The sequence below is a fragment of the Ptiloglossa arizonensis genome, chromosome 11 (genome assembly GCF_051014685.1).
Source record: "Ptiloglossa arizonensis isolate GNS036 chromosome 11, iyPtiAriz1_principal, whole genome shotgun sequence".
Lineage (NCBI taxonomy): Eukaryota > Metazoa > Arthropoda > Insecta > Hymenoptera > Colletidae > Ptiloglossa > Ptiloglossa arizonensis.
Genome location: NC_135058.1, coordinates 14,286,943 through 14,305,243, shown reverse-complemented (window position 1 = coordinate 14,305,243; position 18,301 = coordinate 14,286,943). Strand labels below are relative to the sequence as shown.

At 42.3% G+C, this 18,301-nt stretch overlaps 1 protein-coding gene across 11 annotated transcripts in view; it reads right to left on the bottom strand.

The window, feature by feature from the left end:
* Positions 1 to 18,301, bottom strand: part of Ten-a (Teneurin-a transmembrane protein) — a 990,045-nt gene that overhangs the window by 59,667 nt on the left and 912,077 nt on the right. For all 11 annotated transcript variants that reach the window (XM_076323558.1, XM_076323557.1, XM_076323560.1 and 8 more), the window contains one exon: positions 2,500 to 2,780. In XM_076323558.1, the coding sequence (XP_076179673.1) occupies positions 2,500 to 2,780 (281 nt within the window). The remainder of the gene's footprint in view (positions 1 to 2,499; positions 2,781 to 18,301) is intronic.

Sequence of the window (18,301 nt, the reverse complement as noted above, 5' to 3'; positions counted from 1 at the left end):
CAATAAATTTTGGATCTTCGGGGCTTACAAGGTCGATTCGAGAAAGATCCCTCTATTCCGCGATGGGCATTAACCTCGAACGGGGTCTCAACGTTGCTACCGTACCGGTGAAGTGCAGGCTGTATTGGTAAAATTACGTTTCCTCTTCCTTTCCTCGCGATAATAGAGTTCGAGTCCTCTTTGAATCGAACGCGAAGTAGACACGGGAAAAATGAGTAGCGAAATCTCGAGTCTCCAAGATGGTAGCGATTAACTCTAAGAAGTTAAAATCTTCTATACTTTTGATTACATCTTTGTCATTCGTGTTAAATCACGTATTATTAAAAACGATCGGTGTAAGGTCGCGTTTCGATTTATTTTCAACGGGAGAACCTCACCGACCCGTTGACGATACTCTTGCGAAGATACAATGGAGAACAAAAGACGTTTCAATTTGCACCGGTAACCGCCGCACCGATACGCGGGTAGTATCGCTTTGAAGTTCGATCGGTGGCGATACCTCGTGTACTTGAACCCGGACATTAACCGAGGCGCCACCGTAACTGGATTCAGGGTAGAGGGTAAGTTTTATTCGCCCGATTGGTCAAGCACGATACGATTTGGTATTACAAAATCCACCGAACAAATTAATGCGATAACACTGCCCGAGGCTTCTATTTGTAGATAGATATACTATAGCGCAAGTTAGGCAAATCAAAGTTCCGGTGAATTTCGACGGCCGCAACGAGAATCGCAACCGCCTAACCGAATCTGCAAGTTAATAATGAGTTATTGTACCGTAAATTGCAGATTAACGGGTAGAAGGATTTCCCGGGGCCCCGAGTAACGATAAATTACGGTACAACGGCGTGGGTAAATAAGAGCTGTTCATTGAGAACCGGGCTTCGACGAAACCACTCATACATAATAGATGAATTAACTGTATTTCGATTCTCGGCTGGACGCGATATTTCGAAAACGTTCCGGCTCGTTTTCACGCACGCTCGCGATTGTTTTTGTAACCCTGTTCACGACTTATCGCGATCACCGAACAACCGAATGTTAGCAGCTATCGGGAAGCATAGTTTATTTCTTCGTAAACGTAACGACGAAAAATTTGGGTCACGGGTCCGATAGAACGGAAAATGAACGTTGTTTGCGCTCAAAATACGAAAATATGTCCACGTTGAACGGAACTGCTCGATATCTTACGAATTGACACGTGATAACGTTAACGATGTGTACGAAAGTTTTTTTTCTTCTGTTTTTTTTAGACGGGACGAACTAAGTCAATTCATGTATCGAATACGTAGAGAGTTGTACCAATAGTGGAAGTTTGTTCAGTGAAAAATTCGATAACGGTCAATAATATAACGAATGTGTACAGAATGTGTAATTTTAGATAGATTTATTATTTTAACAGCGAACTTGTCGTTAATTAAAAAGTATGTTGTACGTTTTCGGTTCTATTTTTTCGAGACACGAATTAATCCGTTTTGGTAGGTGCAATCTGTGCGGTGAAAGGCTGTAGTCGTTCAGCGAGCATGGTCGATAAACGCGACTATTATATTTCTACACGCAACACGTGCTGAGCATTCAGACCGGGAGGGTTGAACGCGGGTAACTTTTGATCGATATCTCGGTTATTAGAGATTCTATCGAAAATTTGCACAGAACGGAAAAGTTTCCAAATTTAAATTACAACAACTTTTAATACGTACATTGTTGCTGTAAACGCAACGGTGAAAGAGATATCTTTCGTTTTACACGCATCCCCCTTCTCAACTAAGAATCTTTTATCTATATTGAAAGTTGAATTTATATTGAAAGTTTATGTTGAAAACTGCACCTTATTTACATAAACGATAAAGTGTGTTTAAAAAAAAGGATCGTGCATTCTGACAGCTTGGTACACCATTACTTTCAAAATATTTCTTTCGAACCAACAATACCGACAATTAAAAATCAAAAAAAAAAAAAAAACGATAAGAATTTAATAGCGAATAATATCGAATGCGAAATAATCAGTCGATGTACAACCCAGTGGCCTTAATCCTCGACCCAATTCGCGAATCAATTTCGTACTCCGAAACGTATTTCTAATACCTCGTTATATCGCGTGTCGCGTATTTTTCCACGATGCAATTCTTCTCTCGCGTTGAGCTTCGATTAAAAATAATTGCGACAGTCTCTCCGGTAACTTTTGTACGACCGGTAACAGTTCCGGTTTCAACAATCATCGCGCCTAACAAAGTAAGCAAGAATGTCGTTTCCACGTTCTTGAAGTTATTTAATTTACACCGTTTAATTGCAGACCCGTTTAGACCCGAATTAAGCCGAGCTGAATTCGTATTGTAAACGAAACAAAACGAAATTACTCGTTTACCGAACCGGGGTAGTGCAACCCCGTACAAAAGAAAAAGCGAAGTTTTCCAGAACGGTGGTGGTGCTTTCTTTTCACCCCCCTCCTTTTTTTCACAAGGTGTATTAAGAGTCTGCATTACGTTGACGTTTACTTACTGGCGAAGTAAGCCAGCATCGCTGTCAGCGCAACAGCCAGGAGGATCAGAGCGATCGAGAAACATTTCCAGGAACATCTGTGCTGGCAACGTTTGTCGATGTGAAAACGTGACGGCGAATACGGCGAGTAATGCGGTACCGCTGCTGCACGAAGTGGAAATCCTGGCATTACCATGGCTTGACCTTGAGCACCCACCGTGCCTGTCCCACCATTTCCAGCGCCCGCCCCTAAACCACCGCCCAAAGACCCGACTGTCACCTGCTGCTGGGGTGGGGGAAGTCTGTAACAGAAAACGAAACAACGATCATTACCCCCTTCGATGCACATATATCGAAACAAGAGCAGAAATAGGGTCAAGTGTGACACAAATGGGGGTCGACGAACGAAACGAATGTAATTTGTAAGTTATTTACTGAAAAAACAATTTCGTTTCTCTCTCGAGTGTTGGAATACACATTTTTCAACCCATGTAATAAAAATTGGTTATGATTTATATTATTCATCGACAGGGGTGAGATTTTCACTTTTCTTTCGAGCTGGAATTGTGTATTTCTTTGACCTTCGAATGATATTTTTATTGTTGTACGTTCGGATATGATACTGGAAGGATTCGGGATACAGAGGGGAAAGGGTGTTCTATGAATTTGAAACGAATGGAGTCAACACGATTGAAAAACAATCTTCTGTGAAAATTAGAAATCTTTCTTTTTCACTCGGTTGGTACTGAATATTTTTCAATATCAGGAGATCCATGAAACCCTGAGAAAGTTGCTTTCCTTTTCATTCTCACCGGGCTGCTCGAAAAAGTCACGATCAAAATTTTCCACCTCGAATTTAATTCCTTTATTATAGTCTTTCCAGCTCCGTTCTAGGCTCACCCCTCGATCCAACCCTCGACTCGACAGCTCTATTCAACCGTCAGTGTACAGCATTCACGGATACAATTCGGGAACGAAACAAGCGCCGAATCGTCGGCCCGTTCGCCGTGGAAAAACGGAAAGGAAAAACGGGGCGTTTCGGAAAAGTAGTGAAGAGAGAGAGAAAAAAAAAGAAAAAGAAAGAAAAAGAGCTAGGCGCTAGCACGTTCAGCGGTGACGACGAGACAGCGCGTAAAAATCGCTCCCATTAACCCCCAGGAGGCGGTCGCGCGTGTATCGAACGAGTCGACGCGCTTTCGGGGGCCGCCGCGGGTGACAGGTTAAAGCCTCGCCCCGTCGGACCTACGTCAAGGATTTTATTTTCATCGCGAGCGATATTTATCTTCGTCCCCTGTGTATCGAGAGCGTTCCCGGGCCCTCGCACCCCGGGACGCGAGAAAAGGGGGGTGCTCCGTGATGTCGAAACATGGATTCAGCGCGACGCTCGGGTAGATTGTATCTAAAAGGACCCTTTAACTCCCGTGTACTCCAAAATGGAGGATCTGGACTCATCGAGACCTTCGATCAATCGTAAAGAGAAACCTTATGCTTCTCTCGAGTGGCTTGCGAAGTGTCGGTGTTCTTAGAGCAATCTTTGGTTTCGAGGGGAAGAATACTTTGGCTGCCTTGAATTCGGGGTCGGTCGTGAATTTCCGCGCGGAAGAGGTGGAGCTCGAACGGACTATTCGTAAGAGACAGTGAACGAGAACTGTCGGGAGTCACAGATTTACTGATAGTACTCTTGCGATTATGCAATAAGAAGCAGAAAATGTTTTAGTCTGCGTGTAATAGTTGCCACATCGGTGACGTCGCTTTGAAGTTCGGCAAGTTGATTTCTAAATCTGCAGCTAACTGAAAACTTATTCGCGTAAAACTTTGCTCCTTCAACCTGAGACGTCATTTTACGATTCATGATTATTTGTCACAAATTCGATGGGAGTAGATTAGATACGTAAGGTGAGAGAACAAGAAAATTTTACTTGAAAATATGTAATACTTGTTCTTGACAATAATTGTTACCCGGGAATTTTTTCGTCCCGTTGGTAGTTAATATTCCGAGTAGATGTCTACGCCAATGCGTTTCAATTCGTTACTTGTTAGACCTCCGACGCTTTGCTTCAACATTTATACTTCAAGACTTGTTACGCAATTGACCTATATGTGTGATTTACATAACCAGTGACAACAATGCGTCAAAGTGCAGATAACGACTAATCATATTCTGGGTATATATCTACGCCAATGGGTTCCACTCGTCACTTGCTACCGCTTCGTCGCTTTGCTTCAACACCTATGCTTCAAGACTTGTTACGCAATAGACCTGTATGTATGATTTACATAACCAATGACAAAAATGCGTTAAAGTGCAGACGACGACTAATCATATTCCCGGGTACATGCCTACGCCAATGGGTTCCACTCGTCACTTGCTACCGCTTCGATTCAATACCTATTCTTCAAGACTCGTCGCACGATTTCCGCAGTCAATAACGCTAATGCGTGTAAACGGAGGTACGACGTCTAATCTGACTCGTTGTTAACTTAGAATCTCTGCACGGTACTTGTAATGGAACTTGTAGCAGGACTAGGTAGATCAAGCTGATAATAGCGAGGATTCGCGAATGGCATTACGCGCGACTCGCTTTCGAAATCCCAACGGAAGAATAACGCGACGACGATTGCCACTGGCAGGTCGGATGAGAGCTGGCTAAAGCGGCTAGGCTAAGAGGAAACCGGCGCGGGAACGCTCGACAATACCCGCGCGCCAATATTGAATTTTCCGCTTAAGATTCTGGTAGACTGCGGGGCAGGTGTCGGACCGGTGGAGGAATTACGCGGCCTGGAAACGGCTTTGCGCAAATTGGGCCGGAGAGGCTGCCTTTTTAATCGTGGCTACGCCGATACGACGTGGCCTCGTTGAGGGGAACAAGTTGTTTTGTAAATTTTGGTGGCCCGAGTGTAGTTTTCTTTCCCTGATCCATCGGGGGAGAAAATTAGGGACGTGACAAATAGGGGCGATTCGAGTGCACGGGCCCCGCTAGATTCCCTCGATTCGAGTTCCACTTGGACCGAGGCTTCGTTAATTCGGAGCGTTCGTTTCCTCAATGTTTTAGTCCGTTTATATTAGTTTTTAGCGTACAAGGTGCCAACATCGATTAATTAATTGGACGTGTTAGCTACTTAGGGTCTGAGTTCGTAACGATGATGTTGTAACGTAACTGTTACTCCATGAATTATTTATATATTAATACATTAGCATTATTCGTTACCACAATTTTTGACCATATCTACTATTGTCTGTACAATAATATAATAGTTTTAGAATGTAACAGTATACGCGTGTTTCAGAAAGCAATTTTTTAATTTTGTCGTTATTGTTAACAAACATATATCGAAGTGAAAATCCACTGTCTTAAATTCTGTATCTTAAGACGATACTGTTGGGGACTTTCCGATAGCGTTTGTGTCATTTGATCAATCAGACGTATTAATCGAGGCTGCGTTTTATTACTCGAGTTTGACTTCCAAGGTTCGTTAACGGTTTGTGGTTTTAGTTTGTTCTATTTAAATTTCATTCACGTTTGATTCATACGTGGTCTCGATTTAATACTTGGAATTTAATATTAGCTCATAATACACACTCAGTATTAGTTCGTAGTACAAACTTAATATTAGTTTTCTGGCACACGTATCTAGTATTTCATAATTTTGAGTTAGGTTGGAAAAATAGTGCTCTGTTATATTTTTTAAAAAGAGGGGACAATTTATCGGTCTGGTTCACGACAATATACACTACCGAAACGCGACTGTCGAGAAAGAATTTTTACATCTCCCTGTCTACACCATAACTTACAAACATTTCTAGAATGCTGCTCCCATGCATGGCGTTTGATTAAATACATAGAAACCAAAAATATTATGTCGTTATCGTGGAGATTTATTATTTTACATTCAAGACTCCATGCTAGTAAAACCAGAATTCTTACAATATATTCCAACACGATTCTACAATTATTCGAACTAGTTTTCGCTTTCCTTGGAATCAAGGTCCGTGCAATATTTGAGGTTAGGATCAAAAAACGGTCTTCGTGTTAGAATTACTCCAGTATACGTACACATCCTTATATATTACTATTTATTTTAATATACTTCCTTATGTACTACCTATTTATTAGGTTATTCGAAAAGTCATTTCGTTTTCCAAAATGTAGAATACATAATTTAATAAAATATTTGCACACTCCAAAAAAATCGTGTTTCATTTTCACCGAAAAAAAGAAAAAAACGAAATGACTTTCCGAACAACCCAATACATTAATTCTTTCCCATAAATGTTTACATTACCGTTACAATGATAATAATAATAATTTCGCGGAATATTTTGTATTCAAATCAAGAACAAGGGAGAGAATTTCAATGGAATCCACGTAGAACATCCATTCCCTGTAAAACAAGCTCTCAAAACGTTTACGTTCTCGAATCCCCGCGGAAAGATAATAGCGAATATTTATGAGCCGGTCTCACCAAAGAATTTCGTGCGTCGCGATCGCGAAGTCGAGAATATTTCATTTGAGGCAAAAAAAAGAAAAGGAAGGAAAAAAAAAAATACGTCTCCGTCGATTTTTGCAGACCGGACGATTCTCGACGTTTGTCTAGCGAGGAGGATCATTAAGATGTCTCACCTTGCTCGCGTAACGTATAAGTTATTTAACAACGCTCGACAAATACCATAAATAATCGCGCTCGGCTCTCGGCGCTTCGCGATCCTATAAACGTCCGCTCATATTTCCTCGGGCAGGAAGCAATCAGACACGACGCAAAGAGACGAAAAAAAAAAAAAAATGAACGAACGAACGAACGACGATGAAGAGAGACAGAGAGAGAGAGAGAAGGGATAAAAGGGGGCTGGAAGAGGAGGGGGCTCGGGGGAAAAAAGAAAATATCGCTGGCAGAAGTCCCGGGCGTCGTTGCTTAGCCGACCGAGCGAGAAAAGAAACGAGGAAAGGAATACCGGCGCGATAAATATTGCTTTTTCTTTGGGATCATTAAGTTGAGAACAGACGGCGGCAGAAAATTAATTTACTAAAAGTATCGGCGGACCCCGTTCGCTCGGGCAAAAAAACGTCCCAGCGAAAGAACTTTAATGGCGAAATAATGGGGGTCTTAAAAATTGGACGACGGCCAGTGACATCTTAGTCGATGCCTGAGCCGTCTCGTTTGAGACCTCGTTGTCCGTTCCTCGGTGTTCACGTGCAATTTATCGTAAAACACGATTCGATAAACCCCGATGCAACTATCGAAGCCTGCGCGCGATGTTCCATCCGCGTGGTCGCTTGTCTTTCGTAAACGAATTGTCTGGAAATTTATAGGTTAGGTGCGCTCGGAGATGGCGCTACCATCGAGCTAGGTTTCTGATATATATCTATGATTTATTAAGGTTTTAAATTTGTCGATAGCAGCGTAGCTAAAAATGTTAAATATAGAGCGTGGCAATATTTTTTTACATTCGTATTTATAAATGCGAACTTTTTCATATAGGAAAGTAATCTTCCCCTCTCTCCTGAATTTTCTATTTGCGCTATTGTACTAGAATATTCTTGCGCGGGAAAATAACTTCTATCTATATGGAAAAGGAATATTAATTCTAGGAAATTGATATTGCACGTTCCTAATTTGTATCGTGGAATAATCAAATATTATCCTTTGAGGAGAACTCACAACGTAAAGCACATGCTTGAAACGATTACTGTTACAAGGGCCGAATGAATATAATCATACTGCTCGTAGATCAGTTAACCTCCAAACGTTATTGCTTCGTTTCAATGGAAGCACAACCCAATCGTGTTGTTTTAACCTAAGAAGGGCTCAATGTTATTGTTATTGCTACTTCACCTGTAAACATTATTGCTTCGATCTAACGAAAGGACGACAAAATTAATTCGCGGTTATTTTACCCCAAAAAGGGCTCAACACTATTTTAATTTTCACATAAATCCTACCTTTTCGCATCTTACGTTCAACTGCCCCGTTTCAACGAAAGTATAATTAAACCGTGTTATTTAACCCAAGAAGGACCCGATACTATTTTAATCTTCACACAATCTCTGGAAAGATCTATCTTTTGGCATCTTGGGTTCAATTGCTCCGTTTCAACGAAAGTACAATTAACCCTTTGCACTTGAGAGGCGACTGAGAGTCATCAACTGATGTTCTGGCATACTCTAATTTTTCTAATTTTTAAGGAAAATTTTTTTCATGACTCGAGACAAAAGAAAGTGCTTTCTAAAATATATAAAATATCTCGACAAGATAAGATCCAAGTTTATTCTACGATTTATTCTTACTTTCGAGCTAAAAGATTACTTTGAGGTTATGTTTCCAGTGTAGAAAAATGCTTCGAGCGCAAACGGTTCAAATTATGTTATTTTATATTATGTTATTTCAATTCAAGAAGGGGTCGGACAGTATTTTCGAGTAAATCCTGGAAAGATCTAGGTTTTCGCTTTTTCTTAATTCCATTGTCTTGGAGAACGCGTCGTCTAGGTCGATCGAGGCGCCCCCATCGCGGCACGATTTCTCGAACGTTTAATTGTCGTCGGAAACGCAATTCCTTTACGCGCAGCACTAATCAACTCCCGGCGTCGCGGATAAAGCTTTAATGAGATTGCGAACGCGGGGGACGCGGCGAATTTTCTCCAACGGAGACAAATAAATACAGCTTAGGTTAAGAACCTTCAGACAGCTGTACACCGTGTTTCACTCCGTACAACCGGATTCCTGATTGCACGTAACGGACAAATGAACCGAGGGGAGTAGCTGAAAACAAGATGAACGGCGGGAGAGGCGAAAGCAAGAGAAAGAGGGGGTGGAGAAAGAAAGAGAGGGGCGGTAGGAGAAGGAGAGGGAGAGAGAGAGAGAGGGGGAGAGAAAAGCAGAGAAGCAGAGTGGAAGAACGGAGTAAGCAGCAATTCGGTGCGTTAACGTTGCGGCCCCTTCTCAAGCCGGGTTAATCCGTTTGCGCGAGTAAATCAGTTAGCTGAAATTGGGTTATATTTCCTAATCGATACGATGGATTAGGTTATTCCGTTGGTACGTTCGATGGGTTCACGGTCACGGTGCATGTGCACCCTCTTTTGGGCCAACGTTGCGTTTCTGGCATTATTTTGCGCTGTTTCGTGAAATGAGTGTATCTTGCAACGAGAATTATATACGGACATATGATAGAGTAATTACTGAAACCCTTTTCGATTATCGTACTCGTTTATGTGAGTAGAACAGAATTTTCTGAAGTTACACAGAGTAGATGTCACTCACGAGAAACGATACTGATATCGTCATACCAAGTATTACGATTTTTGGAATATTCAGAGTACAATTGTTTGTAAATGTTCAAACGTTTTCAGCGCTGAGACCTGTATTTTTTTTGTTGTGCCCCAGTTCAGGAACTTAGGTATTCCGATGAATATATCATGATTCGAAATATTGAAGTATTCACGGATAAACCAGAACTAGTATATTCCTGTCGAAAACTGAAATAACTGGATTTTCTGGTCCACGTTGGTATCGATTTTACGAGAGTGAATTAATTATAGTTATTTGCAAATAATACAAGTTCATTTATGCTATTTGTTATTTACAAATGTATATAGAAGCGTACAGAAATCTGCATTGGAACTGTAGTTTAATCAACACGCTGATCAAGAGCGTCAAATATTTGGTTCTTGTAAACAGGGGTGATGATAATGATGCCGATAATAACAGAAATAAATGTGGCTACGAAGTAAAATTATCGCAAAAAATTGTACAATACGAAAGTATTTGTTACGAGAGTAACGATAGAAATTGACTACTCGTGACTAATAAAATAGTATATTTAATTTTCTCTTCTTTCCTTTCAAATTTACACAATCTTGACACAATAAACACACATTACTATCATCCAATAATAATTTCACCCCTCTTGACTCAAATCGTTATTCTCCCAATAATATTTCATTCGATCAAAAAACAAATACCAGCACTAGATTCCATACCATAATTTTCCTCTCTCGAATCTACGCAACAAACCCACATCACTCTAACCCAATAACAATTTCAAATCATAATCCTCCCAATAAAATTCTATTTCACCTAAAAGAAAACAACATCAGCGACATCCACGTTGCAAGATTCTACAACATCCGAGCAAAGAAAGAAACGAATGCACGAACACAAAGTGCACGATTCGTCCGAATCGCTGTCACAAAATCCAACCTGGATGTACAATAACAGAATTCGCGCGGCAAAGTGCACTCGGAGGGTCTCGTCGTCGCGTGGAAGTCTCGAATGAAACACCAGAGTTCAAACAATTCCCGTAGTCAAGAAATCCCTCGGGGTAGGGAGGTAACGCCGATAAAATTCCTACCCTCGCTACAAGGTCTTCGCGCGAACGTTCCCCCACCACTGGCCCCATCTGCCCCCACTCCAGTCATCGTTTCGCTAGGGGCGTCGCGCTATTCTAATTCGAGGCACGTTCGACGTTTCAGGTGGCTCGCATCCGCGTTTCCTCCCGTCTCTCGAAACGTGCACACTCGGCTCGGCTCGGCTCGTCCTCGCTGCGCAACACCTACACCGATTAAGCGAATTGACCGGCTGTCTGATATATTGGAAGTTAAAAAGGTAATTGCTGGTGGCGTTGCTGTCACATATTGAGTCGAGTGTTGTCTGAGTGGAAGATTGGACCGGCTCGTAGCCGGCCATGCTGCCCGGGGATAGGGCCGAGCGTGTGATCCAATTATGATGTAACGAACGCGTCGTTACTCGAAACGCTCGATAACAAGCGTATAGGCTCTGAACCGTGGTCAGACATCAAACGTTCTTTTCTGCGAGCCGAGGCGAGAGGAGGACGCCCACTTCGTTAAGACTCGTCTGTTCCAGGCTCTTCTTGCGATCTCGCGCTTCGTCTGACCCTCGAGTGGGCACCACGATCACGGAATACCAACTCGCGAGCGGTACGGGATCGCCGTCCAAAGACGAGAACGCGATTCGAATCGCTCTCTTAACGCGCCCGAGCGTGGAAACGCGAGCCCTGCATGAGAATTCCACGCGAAATACCCCGGTTTAACGTTCCGTTCCGGACGTAGGAGAGGTAGATGATTTCAAGGTCGTTTCCCGGAAGACGAATCACTGCCCGGCTACACATTTTTATGGTATCGCTACGTGCCCGGGGTTCCTCCTACCGCGGATAAGAGATACGGCGCGAGGAGCGGACCAACGGTGCGTTTCAGTTTAGGAGCGAAACATTCTCTTCGAAAGGTTCCTCTCGACCGATACACGTAACCGTGTTATTTCACCTTCGTGATTTCGTCGTGGATCTCCCGGTATCTCGGGCCAGATACGCGTTATCCGGATGTCTTCGGTATTTTGACACACGTACATGTTGGAATATAACGTTCTTCGATATAGGTTTATGGGTGTTTTGCATCGATAAGATTCTCACGAGCGCAGTTTTCCAGGGAAGATCGATGTAGGTGAAAATTAAACGTTGAAATTTAATTTTTTACAGTTTTCTTCCTTTACTGAGAGCCATTTACTCGTTCTAATATTCTAGCCTTGTGTTGTCACGGTTCTGTACGTTATAAATACTAATGTTTCTATCTTGTTTTTTTTTTTTGTAACGCAAGGATTACTAGTAACTTATCGGTGATAGACTTTGAATTAATTTTGCGTATTAGAAGTAAATAAATAGTGTATACGACGTCTCTAAGAATAGAGAAGTGCAGAACCGTGACAAAGCAAAGCCAGAAAGAACAAATGACTCTCAATGGTAAAGGAGTAAAAGAGTAAATAGATTAAATTTCAAACCACTTTGCCAAAGTTGGCAAAAATAATTTTTATCTACTTCGATCATTCCTATAAAAATTCGATCGTCAAAATATATGTATATATAAGCATGAATATTGTAGGGAGAGAAACAGGTTCTCTCGGATCAAGGGGAATAAGACGTCTGACCAATACTCGTAATTTCTTCCAGCTCGATCGTTCTCCCTACAATATTACGAGTTTCTTCTCTATCTGTCGATACATCTTCCATGTACAAGTTTATATTCAACGTATCAAAGACGTTGTCCCGTCGAGGCTAGAATTTTCGATATTAAATTTGATTAGTTACCCTCCCACTGTACTGTAGAGAGACGAGATATTAGCACACCGCTCACGAGCTAAAACGGAACAAGGACAAAGAGAATCGTTCGCTGGTAGTGTTACAGGGACGCCCCTATCCACACATATTGTCGTTATTGACCGACTCGATTCGTATCTAGAAGTCCATCGGATAACGAAGAAGGCAAACGAAATAGTTCGCGATGGAGCGAGACAGAACGATAACGAGTGACATTGGCGTAGACCTACTTCTTTTTACCATGGTCCGTGTTCCCCTATGGATCGTTTGTCCTTCCTTTTTCGAAGTCATTATTACATGTGTACACGTATTTAATATAACAAATTTATCGCTGTATCCTGGTATTGCTCCAACACTGTATTCAATGTTATAATTTATATTCATCTATACCAAGTTGTAGTATTACAATTAATAGGAAAAAATACTAAAGTAGAAAATACTTCATTTTTAAGAATGCAGATATAATTTCGAGTTACAATACTGAGTAAACATCCTACATAAAAAAAGACTTTTAATTTTCATTTTCAAAAATCATTTTAGATGCTATTGTTTTGCCCGGCTTCGTGTTAAAAATACGTACAATTACATTCGAATAGAATTACATTTTGCTAATGCAAGAAGATCATATATCCGTGGTTTTGTATGTTCGCGAAATATATTCATCTCATTACCCACGGATATGGAGGTCCCACTACTATGTGTTATGACCGCTAAGAACTTAAAAGTAGAATTTCTTGGAGAGGATTCGGTGAAACTAGAGGATGATTCTCCTACTCTCTGTATCGTTTCAGCTCGTAGGTAGTGTGCTAACATCTCATCTCCTCGTAGTACTTGTACAGACCATCTTTCTCTGTACACTCACTTCTGCACTACTACACTTCTCGAACATGCTAACGGAAATTTAGTGCCCGCATGAGCCACAAGGTACAATCGACCGTCTACTAATCCCGTACGCTTGGCAAACTATTTAAAGTATAATTGTCTCGCCTTACTTTGCAAAAATTGCAGAAAAGATACCAGCTCGATCCTTGGTTATTCCCTGGTAAGTATTCTACTAGGTTGTTCGATAAATTTTACCGTTTTTTCCATTGTAAAAAAATACTATGACACTTTGAACAACTGTAAATGTACAAACGAGTCGACAGATTTACATGAAAATTCACATATGTTCATCACACAGTAGTAGAAAAGTAAAACAATGAATCTAATAGCTCTGTTTCTTATCGAACGACAAAACTTATCAAGTAACCTATTATTTACGGTAGGTTGCAACTCACGTTCCACTAGATTCTTCAGCGAAGTAACAAGTGGGTGAGACGAAGCAAACTCGTAATAAAACTTTTTTGAAAATTTCGCCGAATCGATTCAGCCTGGACGCAATCGTCAACGCGCGCAGGGGTGAGAGTTTTGGGGAATGGGGTTAAAAAGCGAAAAACGAGGACGTTTGTTACGGACACGGTTCATCTGATCTCGGGGAAAATGCGAACGTTGTGCGAGATCGTGTAGAAAACGCGAGCCATTGCGAGGCGTGCATGTAGAAAGACGAGATGCGTAGAAAGAATTCTAATAAAAATCCGACACCCGGGTCTAGAGCGCGCGAAACGTTCTCGAAAGAAAGACAAAGTGACAGAAGGATCCGTAACACGACGCGGTAGGTCACCGGTTGAAATTGAATCGTACTTCCAGGAACGAAAAAAGAAATTATGACCGTCGCGTGTCGGGTATAACAAAGTCCGTCCGTTTGCTGAAAGAAAGGTGAGAGGACGCTGACCGTTGCAGGCGAACGTTGTTCTTTAAATGAAATTTATCGAGAAGCGTGGGGTCGATGAGAAGTTTACAGCCGAGATCCTCCAGCGAGTGTAGTTGCACGAAGAATTCTAAGAGTAGAAATATGTGTATGGAGTGTTCTGGATGAGAAGTAAAGTTGAAAATTGTTGATCTAGGAGTCAACTTGTGTAGTAAATAATTTTGTGTATGTAATTGTCAAAGAATAAAAACAGAAATGCATCGTATAGCTGGTAGTACATTAAAGAAGTATCCTCTGGCAAGTGTAGAATTCTAAGAGTATGAATATGTGTATGGAGTGTTCTGGATGAGGAGTAAAGTTGAAAATTGTTAATCTAGGAGTCAACTTGTGTGGTAAATAATTTTGTGTATACAATTGTCAAAGAATAAAAATAGAAATGCAGTCGTATAGCTGGAGGTACATTAAAGAAGTTTTGTATTATGGAATTAAGAATTTTATCGTACTGAATGTAAGTTTCAAGGATTAACGTAAGCTTGGGTTTTATCATTGCAGTTCTACTGCCGTGTAGAACCTTAGACATTGTAAATTCTGTTTATAATTCATTTCCGACTGAGAGTTAGTTACACGAACTTCTCTTAAATATCGAATGAATTATTGAAAATGTTCTGTACATCGAACGAAGATCTGGGTTGCATCAGAGGTGGGAAAGGGCTAGCAATATTTTAGTGTGCAAGAATTGTCTATTTAGAAGTTCTTGGTAACGATGATATTACAACAATATATTCCTTCTCCTGTTTTCATTTCACGATTAACAACAAATTGCATCGGTTTTCGAGTGGAAGACTGGTCTTCGATGCTTTTCGAAAACCCATCTTCTACTCGAGGTATTTTACGAGCCACTGGTGGCTCGTGCGAATGCTCTTACTTAGTCCTGTGTACGAAGTGGATATGGATGAGAAAGTCACTGAAGAGACAGAGTGGTCGGTCACTAGACACTGTGTAGCTCTGTCTGAATGTTCACAATTGCTTACAATGTATCTTCGCTGCTGTCCCACTTGTTGCCACGTTACCGAGTACCTCGTCGTTCGACAGGACACTTGAAGTACTTCGCCTTTCGTGTCTACCAAGACCATTAAACGGTGTAACGTGAACTGCTCTAAAGACTGGGTCGACCGGTCCTATCGAAAGCTTCCACACATCGTCAGGTTAAATAAGATACCAGTTCGATATCGATGTCATCCTTTCGTAAGTCTTTTAAACAATATTAAGCGACTACAGGCCTAAGAAAGTCTGGACACTCCTTCATTCTTAAGCCACTGTCTCTGGGGATCTTATTAAACTTCTTGAACTATACGGTTCGTTTTTTCACTTAAACGACTCGTGAAAAAAATCGAGAGAGAGGACATCGTAATTCTCGAGCAAAGTAACTGACATAACCAGTCGCCAACCAACGATCAATTAAATATCGCGTCGTTTAGATGGTAGATCTTAAGTGTACCAGGACTCGATGGACCTGGACCAGACTTGGAATCTTATGCACATGGGTGCTAGCTTCACAGATGGATCTTTAATTCGAGACACGTATACCTCACACATTTGGATGAAAACCTCGTGGCTGAATCTCTCTAGCACAAGTTGGGCTAGGATTAGGCAAAGGTTAGGCAAAGGTCTGGTAAGAATGTTACTGCATCTCCTGGATGTAACCCTCCCAGGTAAATCTTTGTAATTCAAGTTAGACAAAGGTCAGACAAGGTGTCTCTACTGCCTGCAGAGTACGCTACAGATATCGTTAAATATAGACGTGAATCTTGCTTCTTCGAGTTTGACATAGAGGAACCAGTTCCTTCGCTCCGTATCCATAAAGTATTATCCAGGAAAACCTATCGCGCTATTCTCGTCACGGTTCCGCGTATTCGATCGAACCGAAGCACCGATGAAAAGGATTCGCGCAAAGAAGTAACAAAGGAGTTACAATTTCGCTCACTGCCATTGTTCTAACATCCACGGAACAATTCACCGTGCCCTATCGCCGAAACGGTTCTCCACGAGGCGATAAAGCTTCGATTAAAATTTTAATCGCTCGTTCCCGGCCCCGATCGTTCCTCCTCGAACACCGTGGCCCGGTCTCTGCGACCGTAAACCCTCCCCCTGCCCCTCGAAACGACCGAAGAATTGCAATTAATCCCGCTCGCGCGACAACCTGGCCGTACACGTCACAAGGAAGCGTAATTATCGTGTCGGGAGCGGTGGCCGTTCGCGTTTTCGAGCGTAAAAGAACGAGGGAACCGGCGTGACGTGCTCCGTAGCCGAGTGCCTTTAACGCGCCAGTACCCGCTAATTATTAATTTCGCTCTTTTAATATTAATTAGAAGCGACCCCGGCTGCCCGTCCCGTAACACAACGGCGTGATTACGCCGAGATTATAATTTTAATCGCCCGATTACCACCTTGTACCGTAACCCGCGAACACACCGAGCTCGCCCCCTCTTTTAAGAACGGGGCGGGGTGGTGATGGCGATGGCGATGCTGGTGGTAGTGGTGGTGGTGGTGCCCTTAAGGGCGCGCTTGCTAATAATAGGCGCGACACCGCTGAATATTCAAGGCGTCGCCCCGTTGGAAGAGGAAAGGACGACGTTATCGCGATTTTAAAGGTGCGAGGATCTCCGGGCACTCGCCCGTTCGATGACCTACGTAGTTTACAAGCGTTAACCCCCTGTGCACGTCGAGAATCTCATTCCGCGGGTTCCTCTTTGAATATTAATCTCGCCAGGTAACGAGGAAACGCGCGTTGAAAGGATTTCGCGCACACGGGTGCCGGGTGGGGTGGACTGTGTGTGTGTGTGTGTGTGTGGGATGATGATTGGCCCTCAAACGCGGCCGATGATGACACCTGGGCCCCCTCTGACCACGAAACCGTGTCCATTAACTTCGCTTTGTCCTTTGGTATTTATAGGGTATCGAGCTTCCGGTGTTATTAGATCGGTGCCAATTTTGGCCGCGCTGATCGAGGTCGTCAGGCAGAATTAGTTTCGTCGGTGCTTTGGGGTCGAAACGAATATCACTACCCAGGGATGGTCGACGCAACACCTAACAAGCTCTGGTCGCTAGGATTTTCCAGGAAAAATAAATGTCTCGTGCGATAGGAAAGTACGCTACGTGTGTTTGAAACGGATTGAGTGCGAATAGGACACTGGGACACGGTTGGGAGTAACCGTGAATAAATGGTTATTGTACACCAAAAATAAATGTCTCGTGCGATAGGAAAGTACACTACGTGTACACTGTCACTAGGACACGGTTGAGAGTAGGTGCTTCGAGATTGTGTCTGTTTTAGTTTGTTTTAGTGTCTGTTAGTAGTTTCGAGCTGGTATAAATCTGTTCGTAGTATTGTACAGCAATATCTCGATTACTGTGCAAATATTCTAAGGTGTAGTACACGTGTGGTACAGGTGTACGTGTAGATACATCGATGGTTCGGTTTTACCGTAGAAGTACTATACCTGGGCACTTCTATAAGCCACGGATATGTCCTTTTAATATTCCACGGCACAGTACTCTCTGCCAGATTGTCACGTCAGACTGTATACATAAAAAATGAGAACGAGGAACACCGAGAGCTAGCGAGGTACAGTTAACACGAGAAAAGCACTTTCAAGAAGCGCTAGAGATAACATCCTCGCGAAGAAAAGTCGTGACAACCTGTCAAAGCGTACTCCACAACCCTTGTCTACTGGTGTAAGTTTCGAAAGTATCCCACCAGGTTTCGATTTTACAATACTTGCGACACGTTTGATACCATCATTAACATCGCTTGTACTCGAACAAGTTACGTTAAGGATATTAGATAGTATCTTTAGGGTCTACTTAGGGGACGTGTAGTCGACTTTAATCGAGTTAAGATTAGGACCGACGAGGACACTAAATAGTAGGAATACGAGATGCGACTATCAGGACTTGCGATAATTGGACCTCTAAAC